Source organism: Bidens hawaiensis, unplaced genomic scaffold (genome assembly GCF_021521415.1).
Source record: "Bidens hawaiensis isolate Kalapana, Puna unplaced genomic scaffold, B.hawaiensis_p1.1 tig00001382_1, whole genome shotgun sequence".
NCBI lineage: Eukaryota > Viridiplantae > Streptophyta > Magnoliopsida > Asterales > Asteraceae > Bidens > Bidens hawaiensis.
In genome coordinates this window covers 1,511,371-1,529,202 of record NW_027491078.1, presented here as the reverse complement: position 1 = coordinate 1,529,202, position 17,832 = coordinate 1,511,371, and the positions used below count along the sequence as shown (strand labels likewise).

Here is a 17,832-nt window from a genome sequence, read left to right as displayed (position 1 = left end):
AGTCAAAGTCAAGATTTGTGATAATATAAATGAAAAGGAGAGTGGGTTAGTTAGGGAGCAGGCAGTTAACATAGTGACTGTGTGTTTGGATTCTTGCATATGGATCTTAATGTTTGTAGTTTACATGTTTGGATCTTTGTACATAGAATCTTTATATGTAGGGACTAGGGTTATGTTTGAAAAAACCAAACCGAAAAAACCGAACTGACTGAGATATTGTTTGTTTCGTCATAATTGTTTTTGATAACCGATTTTTATGGTTGGGTTATTGGTATGCGTGTAAATAACCGAATTAACTAAATTATATTGATACTAAAACCAGCCTTTATATATATATATTTTTTCTTATAAAAAACAAATCTTTACATAATTTTTTTATAAAAAAATATAATTTTAGTTTTTTATAAGCCATAATATTCTTTTACAAATAACATATTAGCCATCCCTTATTCCCTTTATAAATTAAGGGAATTGTTAATATTTTATTTTACATGAGAAGTAAATAAATTTATTAATTGAAATTACCTTAAATCTAATCACATTCAAACCAAAAAAAAAACACATTCGTTATAGGTTCGGTTTAACCCCTAACCGAAACGGGCAGGCCCGTGCTCACCCCTACTGACTCAACTCCTCATACCAACCAGTATTATATAATTTACTCACGAATAGCTCACAAAATTATTTTTTATTTTTTTGTCATTACAGTAATTTAGTAATCAAACCGTTTAACCATATGTAAAGATAAAAGAACAAAAAATTGAAACTGCATAAACAAAATTAACAACCAAAACCAAACTTTTCATAACCAAAATCAACTCATTCATAATCCCGCGAAGCTATCAATTCGTCATTGTATACTTGTTGATTCTGCAAAAAAAAAAAAAAAAGTTAAAACAACAATGTAACAAACATTAAAACATGTAACATTAACCAATCTAACTAAATTATACCTTCAATCTAGTACTAATCTCAATGATTTCACTAAGTGGTGCCCAATCACCAAAATTTCTTTCTATAAATTGATATGCAACTCCACTTTTTCCTTTGCCAACTATAAATAGTCCACCTTTAATCTCACCTTCACCCCTAAAGTTTTGCTCAATGCCCATGGCTTTGGCGCGCTTATAATTAGCGCGCGCTCGCGGGTTAAATAAAAACCCTGAAATGAATTTATCCTTGAGTAATGAGCCTCCACCAAGGGCTTTGAAGAAGTCCATGTTCTTGTCAAGAAGTACAACACCACCCCAATATCTGGGCCAGAAATCTCTTACCTGGTTTAATGCATTAACTATATTAACTTGACAAGTTATATAAAACAGAAAATGATAAAAGTTGGAGGTTTTTTTTTTTTGAAAATTGTGAGAACCTAGTGGGACCACTCTAATATCATTTTAACCAATGGGATAAGGTAAAATCAGGAGTGCGAATTTCAATACGGCCCGAACATGACACGAGAATGATTAGGTTTTTGCCTGCTATATCTAACCTGTTAAAAAACATGTTGACTTGTTTGACTTATTTAGTACAAGTAAACTCGCCAGCCTTTTTAGTCAATCAATAAACTTTATTAACATGTCCACAACTTATTATCACCCGCCAACCCGTTTAACATGTTTACATAAATGGATTAAGCAGTTCTTGTACTACAGGTTGACCTGTTTAACCCGTTTAGTTAAACATGTCGACCCACTAACCCGTATGGCCCGTTTAACCCATTTTTTACAACACAACTCTATTAACATGTTTACAACTTGACTATAACCCACCAACCCATTTGACAGCCTAAATGGGTTAAGCAGGTCGTGTTTGGGTTGACTTGTTTAATCATTTAGTTAAACAGGTTGACCTGTTTAACCCACCTTTTACAGCCCGTCAACTCGATTAACATGTTTAGGTAAACGGGGTTAAAAAAGTTTTGTTTGGGTTACAAGACCTTATTGTGTGTGGGTTAAGGTTGACGTTTTTGACATGAATAAAAGTACGGGTCACATTCAGGTTGAACAATTCAACCCGCCAGCCATCAACTCACCAACCCAACACGATAAAACGCAGCTAGTTTATTACCTCTGATTCTATATGTTCATGAAGAACAGCCAACATATTAATCCCTAAAGCATCAAAAATAGGCTTCTTAGAATAAAGCTTATGTGCCTCAGCTCTACACATTATACACCCGGGCCTACGAATACAAAGAAGCAGCGTCGGTCTCTCACGCCACAAGTCCGCAGCACGCATAGATGGCGCCTTTGACTTGACCAGCCTTTCCATTCCTATCTTATACTCAGGAGTCAGCTTCTGAACTGATATATTCTCAATGCTAGAATATGTTGCCACATCATTAACTACAGGTGGCGGTTGTATGCACCCGCATGCGAGTGGCTCATCGGGCAATGCAGCCACAACGCCTTTAAAAACATACCCGTCTTTTATTTTGAAGTCAGCTATAGACTGCTCAATGGTGGCATCATATGCTATAGTGCTTTGTGTTGACATGGTTTGTAGTTTTGGTCTTGTTATGGTCCGGGACGGTGGGCCTGTTGGTTTTCGTGGTGGGAGCGAAAATGACCGTGGTATGGGATCAGGTTCACATTGTGATCCGCGGTCCATGAACCGTGCAATGTGTCCTCTTTTCATTGAGAATTTAGTAGCAAGATCTGATGCTGCAAGGTTTAGAAGCTCGGCTTGACAGTTTCCGGACGCTTCTAGCTTGTCTGCGTATTGCATGAGCGCGCGATCATGAAGATATGATCTGATCTCTAATGCATCCTGGTTGGAGTTTGAGTATTATTAGTAAGAGGAAAACATATGATGATTAATGATTATAAATTGGTGTATTGGTTTTTATTAATCCTGAATATCATATTTTGGTCGTTGTCGGTCCTAACTAACAAACTGGCTACTAACGGTCCCATATTTTAACTATTTGTTCTCAATGGTCCGCGACTAACACAATCCTAACACCATTACTTGCAGATTGCCAGAAAAATGCTTTTGGCCAGAAAAGTCACATTTTTTGCCAGAAAACTCATCCTGAAACCTCCTGAACACCGCCACCACCACCAACTGACTCACCACCAACTAGGGGTGGCAAATGTGACCCATGGGTTGTAATAAAATGTATATAATGGGTCAGAATGGGTCAAACTAAAAAAAAGAAAATGATTGAAACGGGTCAAAACAGGTTGACATTTCTTGAGGGTTTTTTTTTTTTTCGAACGAGAAAAAAGGAGGAAACTTTTTAGTTTTTTACCTTTTTAGTTTTTGATTTATATTTCGAGTTATGATTTTTTTAATTATTTTTTTGAATATTTTAGTGAGGGGTTTCTTCAACCCATTTTGACCCATTTCAAAAACCCCTCATCAAAAAAATCAAAAAAAATAATTAAAAAATCATAACTCGAAATATAAATTAAAAACTAAAAAACTAAAAAAACTAAAACGTTTCCTCCATTTTTCCCGTTCCATAAAAATAAAAATAAAAAAAAATATAAAACTCAAGAAATGTCAACCCGTTTTGACCCGTTTCAATCCTTTTCTTTTTTTTTTCAGTTTGACCCATTATGAACAGTTATATACATTTTATTACAACCAATGGGTCACATTTGCCACCCCTACCACCAACCAACCACCACCACTTGAGCACTTTCAACCGATTCCGACAATGGTTTTAGGGTTCCAAAAGATGTTTGGGACGAAAATGTTTTTTCCGGCCAAAAACGTTTTTCTGGCGGCCTGCAACTAACGACGTTAGAATTCCGTTAGTCGCAGACTGTTGGGAACAAATGGTGGGATTGTTATCGGCCAATTCGTTAGTTGGGACCGAGATCGACCAGAAGACGATAGTTGGGATTAATAAAAGCCAATACAACTTATAAATCTAAGGATCATATACCTTTTGTTGTTGTGTCATGTTTAGTGCAATCATATCTTCCGAATTCATTATCTTTAACGTCGGAACATCGTCCCAGCCATCGTCTAACAATTTCGGAAGAAGTTTTTGTAAGCATCCGGTTCCCACAAAATCTTCCATAGAGAAAGAAGCCATCTTGATATTTTGTAGTAACAAAATGTTAATAACTTGAATATGAACTTATAAGAAAGGTAACAGACACCTAACTGTCATATAAGGCAGTTTAAAAATTAAAACATTAAAAAACTTTTGTTTTTTGTTGACATTATCTATGTTGATTTGGTTGCTTGTATTCTAGAAATGAAAAAGACTTGGTTTATTTAATAAACTAGTTGTTTTTATCGTTGAATTGGCTCAACGTCGACAGGTTGCAACCGTCTGTGTTGATTTGATCACTTATTGCAGCCGGCCTAAGGTGACACATGTATGTATGTTTTTTAATTGGCCTGCACAAGACAGTATAGTACTTCATGTCATTGTAATAATGATTTGGTTGCTTTAACATATTGATTTTGGTTGTGCAGGCCAACAACCAGCCTGCTTTTAATTATAATGAGCCAATATTTAACTGTGGACCGACGAGTGTGACATAATCGAGAGTAGTAAAGTCAATGGCGTGTAAAAGTATATTTTTAATAAATTTTTAGGACTAGGTAAACTTAAAAACAACTTGTGTTTGTAAGCATAAACTAAATTAAACAACGCAAATGAACCGATTTAAATTCAATAATGATAAAACTATTTATATTCACGATTTTCAAACGTAACACTTTGTACAAAATATGAATAAAATACACAGTAAAAACTAGCATTAAAACTGATCATCTAAGTCAAATGCCTTAATATTTTCTCAGCCATCAATCTAATATCCCCATTGCCATAATGCAAAATATTAATCAATGTCGCACGCAAGAATCTGTCTTGTGATATTTCTGAAGTTGAATTTTCATCTCCTGCCTTTAACAATTTCTCCAAAACCAAAAATGCTTTTTCCCTCAATGACTCGTTTTTATGCGCTTTGATCACATTCAACAAATGCTTTATAGCTTTTTCTTGGATCAAAATGCCCACACTTGTGTCCAGATCGACGTGTTCGTCTAATAGTGTGCAGATAGCCGATAATGCAGCCTCCACAACTTGAACATTGTTATGGTCAAAGCAAGTTAATAGCTTTTCAACTGCTTTTGCTTCAACCAAACAAAAAGTTTCCTGTGATGAACAAATTCCCTTGTGAACCGGGCATAACGGTACCGTTTCAAGATTGCTTGAATCAGTTTTGAAACACTTTTGTAAATACAACTCTTTGAGCTTCTTGAATGTCTTAAACTTATTAAGCCTTTTGAATTTATTAATATTTGGTTTTTTTATTTGTGGCGGTCTTGATAAAGTAACAGTCTTGGAAGAAAGATTCTCGAGCCCGTTTGCAGACAGCTTCTGAATCTCGTCACTGCATGTGTTCATAAGCAGATCGGTGAACACTGCTGTGAAGTTGAAAGTTTTAGCTAGAATCATAAACTGATGATCATGAAGAGTTGATGTGAATCTTACAAGGATTCCCACTAATCCTTCTAAATAAACACTTCCATATTTGGTCATTCGCGCGCCGGATCTTTGAACATGATCTAACTTTTTTAATATTAAAGGGACTGTGTTCAACAAAGCCAGATTTAGTGACAGGTTTTCATGGGGAAGTTTGGCTAAAAAGTTAACCGAAACCACTTGTTTTTCGGTGGGTGCGGTGGCTTCGGTCAACTCGGTTAGTAGGGCGTGTGGTTGACCTCTGGTTCTGCATAATCTGTCTGCTAATATGTTGCCAAAAAAGGGCGAAAGCGCGGTTGAAAACACGATTGAAACGACTTGCAGTTGCTCATTCGGGTTGTTTAAAAGCTCAACGAGATGTGTGCACGCATCACCCTCGTGTACTGCCGACACGATAATATCTTGGGCTTTTGGGAATTTCATGAGGCACAAGAGGATTCTTACAAAGTTGATGTTTAGATCGTCTGGTGTTGTGTTTCGGACACGTTTGATCATGGTGTATATGATGTACTCCAACGACATTTTGTGATCGGTTTGGAGGTCGGTTAGCTGGACAGATCCTGACTCAAGTATGTTTGCAAGGATAGCTGCAGCTTCTGCCTTTGAATTCATCGGTTCAGCATAAACCGTTCTTTGCAGCATCTCATCAAACATATTGCCTGCTATTCCTGATGTCACAAGAATCTTTGCATTTTCGGGGTGCGATGAGATTTGTTTCAGTGCTTTGAATGCAACATTTCTTGCTAAAGAGTTTCCATTAAACACCATTTGAACCAAACCAGGCGAAACCGTCGCCACCACGTAAGCTTTGATCTCGTCATCGTGTCCAAGAAAGATTTCGCCAAGATAGCTTCCCATCTCCATCTTCATCTCTTCATTACCTGTTTGATGTCATTCATATTTTTGAATCATTCAAAGATTTGACTAAAAAGATTGAAAAGTTGTTTAAACTTTTTAAGTTTTAACTTTTACCTTCAAGAAAATGATGCAAAAGTGGCTGCCAATGTCCATTTTCTGCCATGATCTTGATGTTATTTGGTGATCTTTCCAAGTTTTTCAAGATTTCGTTGACTTTGTCTGTTGCGAATGCATCAACGGTTTGTCTGTACTTTAGAGTGATCAGCATTAAAACTGCTCCAGTAACCGAACCGATTAAATCACAAAAGTAACTACTTTTTGAAAGCTCAACTAACAGCAGCAAAGCTGAATGCTTAATCTGTTCATCTTTACTAGTTAAGTTTTGTATTATTCGCGATATATCCACTGTTGTGGCAATCATTTTCTGCAAAAAAGATTCTAAATTTGTAAGATTTTATACATTGTAGCAAATAAAGTTCAAATTTTGAGAAAAAAGATAAAAATAAAATAAAAAAAGTGTCCGTTCAAAGTCCACAAATTCAATCTCAGCCATTCAAACCCCCTAAAAATCCTCCAGAACTCTAATTCTCGATTCTCTATATCGGCAATCAAGAGAAACCATGGAAGCTACTTAATTTTTCTGTGAAGCTTGAAAAGATTATGGGACTTAATTAGAGATTTTATTCGTAAAAAAAGAAGCAAGACTGGACGAGATATCAATTTGCAAGACTTCACAGGCCAAGTTGTTTAAGCATACCACATGTTTACCCGGTATTAACTAAGCTTTGGTCATGCGATTTTTTTTACTTTTTACTTTTTTTTTTTGTTGATTTAACCTTTTTTATCGTTTCAGGTTTTTGATTACTTTGCTAAATAAGTACAAAGGAGCCTGCTAACGAATTACAGAAAGTTGTTAATGAAGTTTATGTTACTAGAAGGCTTATGGAAAACTTGTCTGGTGAACAGGTATTGTGATAATGTCTTCATTATTAGTAATTGAAATTTTTTTTAACTTGGCTTATGATTTAAACGGTTGACTTAAATTAGAAAATGCAGGATTTTACATAGAAGTTTCTTTATGAATAAACTTGGTATTATTGATTTTAAAGTTACAATGCAATTTCTTCCTCACGAGTTTACTGGTATTATTGATTTTAAAGTTTATGTGTTGTTCACATTGTGCTTAACTACTCAATTAAGTTTTATATACTTGACATATACACATAAGTTCTTTAAGCCTGGGTTTTCGGCTTATGTGATTCATATGGTAGTTTGTGTGCAGTGACATTGCCATTTTTATGCTACATGAAGAGACGGATACAGTGACTGATTGGTAGTTTGTGTGCAGGTGATGCTCCTCCATGTAACCATCGTCCTTGATTTTTTTTTTGTTTTGTTTATGTTTAAATCAAATGTATTTTGCAATAAGCAGAATGTAATAGAAGTATAACATAGTTATGTGAATTTAGTATTTGAAAATTGAAATCCTTGAACCTAACCTTTTTAGTCAATCAAAATTGAATAATTCCAGAACAGAAAGTGGTTTGGGAATTAAATTAAGTGTTCTTGTGTTAATCTTTATTAAAAATGGGTCCAAAAATTCATTAGATATCGGGGCTACGGAAGTCTGCAAACATGCTGCCACAAATGAAAAATAGTATCAACTGGTTTTTAAACATATTATGTTGATAAACAAAGTGTTTTCTTAATGGAAAGATAGTTACGATATTTTGACATTAAACAACCCGTCCACCGGACGGGTATAAAACTAGTTATACCATGGCTGCCACTATACAAACAACAATGATGTACTATCTAGACATTTGTGATGTGTCATATGGAGTTATGAACACTATGGCCGTATGGTAGGGCGAAAAGTGGTCAAATTGGTTGTTTGATAATCATGCGGACTGTTTGATAGGACGAAAAAGGTCAAACGGGTCGTATAAGAGCCAAAACATGCGGGCCCGTATATTTTTAGACTGAAATTGACTAATGTGACAATTGATGACCTTTTTGTCTTATCATATTGCCCTTATGACATCATGCGGGCCTGTAATAGGGCAAAAAAGGTCATACAGTTCGTATGAAGACCAATTGGCCAAATCATGCGGGCCATATGATTTTTTGACTTACAAAAAAAATGACTGATTTGACCACTGATAAAAGCCACGGCCCTAGTGTGACCTTTTTCACCCTATCTTATGGCCTCTGATAATCATGCAGACTATTTGATAGGGCAAAAAAGTTCATGCGGGTCGTATGAGGGCCAAAACATACGGGCCCATATATTTTTTGACTTAAATTGACTAATATGACAACCGATGACCTTTTTTGTCTTATCATATTGCCCTTACGACATCATACGGGCCCATGATAGTGCAAAAAAGGTCATATAGTTTGTACAATGGCCAATTGGCCAAATTATACGGGCCGTATGTTTTTTAATTTTTTGACTTGAAAAAAAAATGACTGGTTTGACCACTGACAAAAGCCATACGGGCCCAATGTGACCCTTTTCGCCCTATCTTATGGCCTATATGATAGGGGTGAAAAAGGTCAAATGGCCCGTGTGATGTGACACGCAAGCTGGTATACACTTTAGGGGATGGTCAATGGTGTACCGATAAAGTCGATTATCAAGTTCAAACGTTGAGAAAAAGTGTACCTTTCCTTCACCTTCATCATCATTTTCAGTCAACTGTGTAAGCAATTCAAGCGTTCCAACAATCAAATCTTTATCATCCTGCTTCAAGATCTCTACAAGAAGCGGTATGACACCAACACCGCGTATCTCCACCACATTATACTCTCTCATTCTGCATAAAGCCTGCAAATTGTGTATTGCTTCAAGAAGCCTAATCTTAGAACTAGCTAAAGACAGAACCGCCTTTGCAGCCTTAATATTAGCCTGCTCATTTCTCACCTCCCACTGCTTAATCGTTTCCAATAACGCAATGTTTCTATTCAACATCCGACTGTTTATCTTCACACCGGTTTTGGGACAAATAATATCAGCAGGATCACCAAACTTTTCAAACCATTCGGTTATCGCAATCCTCTCATATGTCACACCGGTTTCTATAGTGACCGGATCATTCATTATCTTTTTTGTCAATGGACAAAAGAAAGATTCATACAACGGTTCAATATAATTCATCACATTCGTCGGTCCAGGTTCAGGTTCATCATCAGCGGAGCTTTCAACGTCATCGATGGCATAAAGATCATTTTCTATATGAACATGATGAACTTCTTCACTTGTTTCAAATGACAAAAGATCATTTTTTTCTATATGAACAACTTCTTCACTTGTTTCTAAAGATTCGAAACTGAAGTCGTTGACATCGTTGACTAACGACTGAACTGCATGATGGAAATGTTCTTCTGACGACGATGACTTTATCGAGTTTAGTACTTCGCCCATGTGCTTGATTACCTTTTCAAGCTGTTTCATTATATTTTTAAGTTCTGAATCTTGAATAGTTATGCTTGTGAAAAGATCTTTTGCTATGTGTATGCAGTCTGATAGTGATAATAATATCTCTGAGGATTTTAACTCCATGATGACCAAAGACACACGGTAAAAGTAACATCCGACTGCAATGAAATTATCATTTTGCGTCACGGTTGAAAGTTTAATGATTTCGGATATTACAACTAGTAATGACTTCACATCACTTGCAGTTGAGATGTTGCTCACCTTCAGAAAAATATAAAAATATTAAAACATGATCAAGATTTTAGCTTTTTGAGACAAGAGTATAGAAACAAGAATATTGTACCGAAGAAGACCATTCGTAGCTAGTGCTACCGCTTGACATATCGTTTTCTTGGTTCATATGAATCATATGCAAGAATTCTTGATCTAACTGATCAGACCAGTTTTGGAGTTTGTTAACTTGTATGACACTTGATCCCATGTTTGTAAGGAGTATAGATTTGAATATTTGATTGAGTCATAGGTTTTAGTTTAATGTTTGATTAATCTTAACTCTTATGTTTGGATTTGATGTTTACTTAAATTAAATATTTTCTGAAGTCATGTGAGTGTGATCTTTCACTAGTTTTGGATATATGAACAAGCAAGACTACTTGGTAATTGACTAGGTCACCTTGTTGTTCATTATTTAAATTTGTATCCAAATTTGTTCATGCTAAAGGTTGACTTTTTTTAAAATTTGATTTAAACTAAACAATTATGAAAGTTGGTTTTTATTTAGTGAATCTTTTTCGCCACTATTACCTCATATTTTAAGCATTATCGCTAAGTAATAACCAAGATTCATATGTGTTTCACTTGTCTCACTTAACTTTTTTTTAAATAACTTGTATAAAAAATTTTTGTAAGATATGAATACCTAATGAAAGTTAAGTGACTTCAGAGGGGAAAAAATTTCTAAGTGACTTAGTGAAACTTCTAATACTTAGTTACCGTCAGGTGAAGTTTTTCCTTCATTCACTACACAAGGTCTTACTAAAAGCTGCAAAACATGAGTTAACTTTGTAGATATTTATCTCAAAGTTTGAAGAATAAAGTTGTCAAACTTGTCGTTCAAAAATAAAAAAAGTTTGCCACTTGTGATAACCCAAATGAAGAGAGATGAGAGAGAGAAAAAGAGACTATGGAAGTCTCGGCAGACAAGCAAGAGAGAGGAAGTAGTAGAATCAAGTACAAAACATGATGCAAAATGTATAAATAATAATGCAAGAGAAACTTGCAAATTGTATTTGTGCATGCAAAAGGTTGACGTTTTAAGTCAATAAAAAGTCACATGATTGTGAAATTTGTTGATTGTGAGCACAATGTGGTTACAAATTTGGTAGGCTTTTGGTGTTGAATGGTTCCAAAGTAAATACCAATAGAAAAAAGAAGTTAAGTATTACCATATAGTTAAGGTATATCTCACTTTAATTGATCAAAAATAAAAACTTTATAAAAAAAAAAGTATTCATTCTGTTTCCTATATTCTCCTATCTCCTTATTAATAGATCATACCACTACAACAATATGACCATAACCAAAAAACCTAAAACTAAAGTCCACAATAAACAGAAATCGCGTATAAATTAGTTACCATCAACAAACACCAAACCAGCCTTCCACTTTCAATCCACTCGTCGGTTGCACCAATCTTTAAACTTGTATGCGCAACAGTCGGATAGCATAACCTTCATATGCTCTCCTTGAAACGCACACCACGTCAGCAAATTTACAAAGGTGCGCGCATTGTCTCGGTTCAAACCGATGGCTCCAAAAGATCATCATGCAAATATGAACCCTTTTGCACTTCAATGGGCCCGTTATAACAACCGGCAAAGGGTCTTAATTAAAGAAATATGGGGACTTCAAAACCTCTTTTAGGTCAAAATTGCCCCTCTTGGGCAAAGGTGGAAATTCACAATTTGGGAATGACTTCTGAAAACTCTCCAGAAGCTGACATGAAAGTATAAAGGGTAAAAAGGTAAATTCACCACTGATCACACTACTAGAACACGATAAAGCCATAAAGGGTAAAAAGGTAAATTTAACCGAATACTTACGTTTTCTAGAATCGGTGCCTCGTAAAGTTCTACAAACTTTTCTCGAAGAATCTGATTCATCTGGTCAACATCACACGCGTGTGTCCAAAATGAATCATGCACCCCTGCACGCGATATTTTGACAACACATAATTATATACAACTTTTTTACTGAATATGTGAAGTATGAGCAAAAAGTCAAAACACTAGTCAACCTGCAAAACTTAAACCAGATTCTTTACAAGCAATGGCGGTCATCATCATGTGGGACCCGTCAAGCGAGTGGACAAAATTAGGAGGAAAAGCCGTTCTTTGACGTTTAACCATCACTTTATCTGTTTCTCGTTGTAGTGTTAAAACTTGAAGAGATGTCTTTATCTGCAGTTTTTTAAAGAGATAAAATTATAAATATAATCTAAAAAGTCAAAACATATGGAGGTTTGACTTTTAGAGACTCACAAGGTGCCTTCCTAATTTGCGGTACGGTTGTACAACCGGAAGTCCAAGAGGAGTTACCCATTGCACAGACTGGTTTTTCATAGCTATAACCTATATAAATAAAATTAAAAATTCGGTAAATAATTAAAAAAAAAAAGATAATACATAAATAAATAATGTGAGTTATTGAAAATATATACCCTTGCACAGTCACCGAGCCATCTCATAATACTTCTTGCAGCTTCAAACATCTCACCTAAAGCAGTCAGTGTGATCTGTAAAACAAAATTTGACCTAAAGTCAGCATTTTTGTTTACTTTCGTTGACTTTGTACAAAGTCAAACATAGTGTTTATATTTACTTACTTTTGCAGCATAACAAGCAGCAGCAAATAATTCTGCATCGTCTTCAATGGCACAACGTTCTTTTAACCGTCTTTTAATTTGGTCACGTGCACCGATATACGTGACACCATACACTGATGTCATCACTGTTTGTTTAACCAACTTCCTGTCCACCTAACCATATTCCAAATAACACGCGCTCAGTTTTATAATTTAAAGAAAAAATTTGTATGAAAAAGTAAAAAAAAAAACTACCTGGTCAACTAACAACCGTGCATGCTTAGCGTTTTGATCGGTCAATGGGTCTCCCTCTGCATCTCTCCTCATGATCTCAATCACTCTAGTTAAATTTTTAGATTAAAATTAGAAAAAAAAAATAATAATAACTAGATTTTTAAATTGTAGTTAAAAGCTCTAATAACCTGGAAGCGATCCCGGAGTACACGTCAGCTGGTTTTTCTCCTTCAACCAGATTGACAGCAGCTGCTCCTAACTGAATATGTATAGAATATTCAATGTGTAAAGATAGTTTAATAATAACATAAATCTTAGAAATAAAAAAAATATATTTAAAAGAGTAAATCACACTTTTCGTCGTTTATGTATATTAAATTTTGGTTTCGTCTTTAAACTAAGCAATTGCCTTGCATATGAGGGTAGTTTTGTCATTTTATTAGTATATGTTTAATTTAATAAACTATCTTTTAAGAAAAGAGTAAAAGACAAAATTGCCCTCATGCACAATGCACCCACCTGACTGGACTTGACGAAAAACACTAACGCCCGTTAATAGAAAGGACGAAACGTGTGAACAAATTTGAACATAAAGAACAACAGTTTTTTTTTTCTTAATTTAAAGATGAACCAAAAGTTTACTACATACCAAAAGGACAAAAGGTGTGTTTTACTCTTTTGAATTTATTATTGATAAAATTACAAATAGTCTTTGAAATATTAAATCACTAAAATACCTTGTCTCTTCCAAGTGCAGCATAATGTTGTAAACCATTACACGAACCATCCTTCAAAAACGCAAAACAATGATAATAATAATAATAATAATAATAATAATAATAATAATAATAATTATAATAATAATAATAATAATAATAATAAAATAGAAAACACATCTCCAACTACGATTAGGTGATGATCATCAAAAAGGAGATCAATCATTTAAACAAAAATTATATGAAAACAAAAAATAGTTAAAAAAATATTTTTCTTAAACTATTACTTGGTGAATAGGCATATGTGATAATGTAGTCTCGGGAGATGAGCTCTTTAACGCTTCAGCAAGATTAATGCAAGTGGCCAAACATTGAAACGGGTCCTCGGCTTTTAACCACCATCTTTTTCCTTCAAGAGGTCGGTCTGAAGAATCAAATATATCATCCAAGTGATTTTCTGTAAACGACATTCGGCCCTCGTATGATAATTTATCCACACCGCCACCATAAACATTTGCTAAATGTATTTTAAGCCATTTTAATCCTGACTCGCCTAGGGGTCGCCCCTCCGCAAACTCAAGAACACCACGACATAAATCAGACCCTAAATGGTTCAAATACGGGTGCATTGGGTATGCACGGCCTCGGAAATCAAGATTGTGCGGGTAGTAAAAACCTTCCTCATTTTTCATTTTCCTAGCAACCTGTTAAACAAATTAATATAATTTTTTATGGAAAATATATAAATATATATATATAAATTAAGATAATTTTTTGGGATGTATATATATTTGGATCAGGATCACTTCAAAATTTCCAAATAATTTAACTTTAAGAACTCTTGTAACAACTAATTATTTTATTTAATTATTTTATATATTTAAGGATTGGCTGCTAAAAAGTTCTTACATTAACGGAGTCCTGAAACAATCCTGATCGTAACGCGCGCGCACACGCGCACACACACACATATATAATATTAGATTTGATAAATATGAACAAGAAACCTCTTACAGCGAGTTTTAGTTCAATATCACATCGTTGTGAATGTCTTTCCCGGTTTTCCTTTTTTGCAGATTTAACCTTCCATTTCCATTTTTTCAATTCGGTTTCATCTTCTGTATCCGGTTCTTCAGGTATAGGAACCTGTATACACATTTTGGAAAAAGTACCCATGACCTTTAAAACGTATAACCAAATCAAATTTTAAAAATGACTACAATATTAAACTTACATCATCACGATCAACTAAATCAGCTAGACGGCCTCCACTAGCCCAAATTCTGTCTACAACATCAAGGACTTTTTTATTCACCCTCCATTTTGTAGCACCAAGTGTATTAAGTGCCTGCAAAAAAAATATATATATTATTAAAAATGGGAAGAAAAAAAAAAGTATATGGCATAATTAAAAGGTGTCACACCTCAAAAACAGCTCCTAATTGCTTCTTTGGAGTATGTTTAACAACGTCACGTTGTTGTTTTGCGCCATGTGTGCGCATTAAATACGATGGTAGAAATAAGTAGCCACCTCTATTGTAACTGTCAAAAAGAATTATAATACTAAATCAAGAATCATATAAAAGTCAAAATATAAAATAATGAAAGCATAAACCGAATGGCCTACCTGGTCCAGTTTACTGGAGGTAGCAACATTGGCATGTATGGAATCACCATGTGCATAGCCTGATTTTAACACACAGGTTGAAAGCCATTGTTATATGAAATGACAATAATACCCTTACGGTAAAAAAAGTTAATCCATAATTAGACTTACACTTTTCTCGAGGCCTCGTCGAACGAGAGGATCACATTCGATAACTCCATATCTTCTACTACCTCGTCTATATGTTTAATATTTACGATGATCAGCATAATATGAAAAATGATAAATAAAAAATTATAATAATAATAATAATGAAGCACAAATGAGGCCATACGTACGGTGTTTCCACAGTTCTAAGAGTGTGTATAAACGCAGGCCGAATATCAGGAGGGCAGTCTTCAAACTGGTCAACAGGCGGTTGTATATAAGCGGTCTCCATTAACAACTGGATTAAACGAGAACCAACCTGAAAAAAGAAACAGATAATAACTATATTTAAACATTTATATCATTAAACAAATTTACAACTTATAAATTTGTCAAACCTTGACTTGTGCATCCTGTCCCCATGGTTTCAAATCATCTTGTTGTTTCACAATGTGTCTTACTTGCTGCAACTTTTTCTTTTTCACCAAAACATTAACCTTTTTCCTTAATTTCTGCTTAACCGTTTCCGATTCGTCATCCGGGCTTTCGTTTAATGTAGCTTTTTTCTTAGATTTCTCCATAAATCTATGTATTCTAGCCTAATAATCACAATAACTTAATCACTCCAAACAAACTATTACAAACATAGAGTAGGGGAATGTGTGGTGTGGTTTGGGGCGGTTTTAGGCTAAAACCAAAACTTCAGTTTGGACTTTTTGAAACCGTTTGGTTTCGATTTTTCGGCTATCGTTTTGGTTTCGGTTTGCTTTTGGTTTTTTCGGTTTTTGCCATTTGAGCTTGAAAATTTTAGGCCGAAAAAAAAGTTCGCAAAAAATAATGAATTTATGTATACATAATTTTGTTAATTGTTAACTAATAGACTATTAAACATTTGACCAATAATAATTAAGTCACGTATTTATTAAATTCTTATAAATTACTTAAAACAAAAATTAAAAAAAAAACAAAAATTTAGGAATTCATTTCAGTTTTTTCGGTTTTTATTACATGCAGTACCAAAACCAAACCACCAGTTTGGTTTTACAAAAACATAAAAACCAAACTGTCGGTTTTTGTTTCGGTTCGATTTTTCGGTTTGGATTTTTCGGTTTTTTCGGTTCCGGGTCGGTTTTTTCAGTTTCTTGCACACCCCTAACATAAAGTATGAAAAAACTAACCTCGTGCTCGATCGCTTCACCAATATGAACTGCGGCTTGAACAACCCGAGCACCATACTGACCATTACCAGTCATCAACAGACCCATCAACTTATGCATAGTAATAATCGTCATCATATCAGCTGGCAACTGATCAAACTGCGGCGCATACGCCCCTCGATTCTTCCCCTCCCTACACAAATCCTGCTCGGCCGATATCGCATTCTTCAACGGCTCAAACCAACCCAAAAACAATGACTTCACATAAGGCAAATTCGGTGCCAGTTTCTGCTCACACATATCCACTAAAAGCTCCTGGTACTCTTTCGCTGCATTCTCCCACGCCTCGGTTTCAATCTTGATCTGTCGCCTCCGTAAAGCATTGTACTTCCCCTGCCCCATTCCATTAACCAATTTCTGTTGCTCCCTAATATTATTATTATTATTATTACTATTATTATTATTATTATTTTCATCTAAAGTTTGTTTCTTTTTACCCGACAGGCGAAAACTTTCCCGGGCATCATCGGTATCGTCTTCTTCGGTGGAAGCAATCTCCACAGCTGCAGCTGAGCTGGCAAACCGAAAACCCTGATTAACCCTAATTACCAAATTGGAACCAACAAGCTCTAAACTTTTTGAATTGGGGTTATCGAATACGGCGAATGGGCTGCGAAAGGGAAAGCCTGAATGGGTTCGGGTGGGTTTCGGGTTTAATTGTGGGAAATTGGATAAAGATTTGAGTTTCTTGATTGAAGCTCTGGTGAAGAGGGTTCTCCACATGATAAAGATTGGATTTTTATGCAGATTTTGAAGGTTTGAGTGAAATTGGAGATGGGTTTTGATTAAAGATTGGATCTTTGAAGAAAGTGATGAGTTTGTGAGTGATGGTGATGAAGAGTGGCCGGCATAAACCCTTGCTAAAACCTATTTTGGGTTTGACAATTCGTCTGCTTCAAGAAATAATAATAATAATAATAATAATAATAATTAGATATTTTATTCATCTTATTATTTTGTTTGGTTTAATACAATTTTATATAAATTTTTTATGATGTAAAACATAATTTTTATATCAAGTAAAAAGAGGGGAGAGTCTTGTATATGTGAGGGTATCCGGAGTGGAGATCGGGTTGTAGTATTGCAAAAATCTCGATTAGGCATCGATTCATCTTTAATTAATCGCTAGTCTCTACTTCATTGATTAATTTTGGGCTAGTTGCCTAATTAATCGGTCAACGGTCAAATTATGCCAAAATCGGCGGCTTCAGGCAAGATTCCGGCCAAAATCAGTTGTTTCCGGCGAGATTCCGGCCAAAATCGGCGGCTTCCGACAAGATTCCAGCAAAAACCAATG

General features: G+C 35.0%; 3 protein-coding genes across 3 annotated transcripts; all 3 read right to left on the bottom strand.

Annotated features, from left to right (window-relative positions):
* Window positions 1-751: 751 nt before the first annotated feature.
* Window positions 752-4,064, bottom strand: LOC143573296 (uncharacterized). Its single transcript, XM_077058216.1, has 4 exons — window positions 3,896-4,064; window positions 2,068-2,769; window positions 954-1,274; window positions 752-870 (listed from the first exon to the last, which is right to left on the bottom strand). The coding sequence occupies exons 1-4, from the start codon at window positions 4,046-4,048 to the stop codon at window positions 820-822; spliced, it is 1,227 nt and encodes a 408-aa protein (XP_076914331.1). The 5' UTR covers window positions 4,049-4,064; the 3' UTR covers window positions 752-819.
* A 599-nt stretch (window positions 4,065-4,663) lies between these two features.
* LOC143573287 (putative U-box domain-containing protein 42) lies at window positions 4,664-10,152 on the bottom strand. The gene is made up of 5 exons (XM_077058209.1): window positions 10,096-10,152; window positions 9,623-10,013; window positions 8,979-9,562; window positions 6,425-6,734; window positions 4,664-6,333 (listed from the first exon to the last, which is right to left on the bottom strand). Exons 1-5 carry the CDS (start codon window positions 10,150-10,152, stop codon window positions 4,739-4,741), a joined length of 2,937 nt encoding a protein of 978 aa, XP_076914324.1. The 3' UTR covers window positions 4,664-4,738.
* Window positions 10,153-11,460: 1,308 nt separating this feature from the next.
* LOC143573916 (DNA-directed RNA polymerase 1B, mitochondrial-like) lies at window positions 11,461-17,269 on the bottom strand. The gene is made up of 18 exons (XM_077058680.1): window positions 16,497-17,269; window positions 15,717-15,917; window positions 15,510-15,637; window positions 15,343-15,409; window positions 15,193-15,251; window positions 14,990-15,107; window positions 14,800-14,913; window positions 14,580-14,711; window positions 13,853-14,269; window positions 13,587-13,637; window positions 13,038-13,108; window positions 12,871-12,955; window positions 12,637-12,789; window positions 12,472-12,546; window positions 12,293-12,382; window positions 12,049-12,211; window positions 11,855-11,958; window positions 11,461-11,747 (listed from the first exon to the last, which is right to left on the bottom strand). Exons 1-18 carry the CDS (start codon window positions 17,256-17,258, stop codon window positions 11,637-11,639), a joined length of 2,901 nt encoding a protein of 966 aa, XP_076914795.1. The 5' UTR covers window positions 17,259-17,269; the 3' UTR covers window positions 11,461-11,636.
* Window positions 17,270-17,832: the final 563 nt, after the last annotated feature.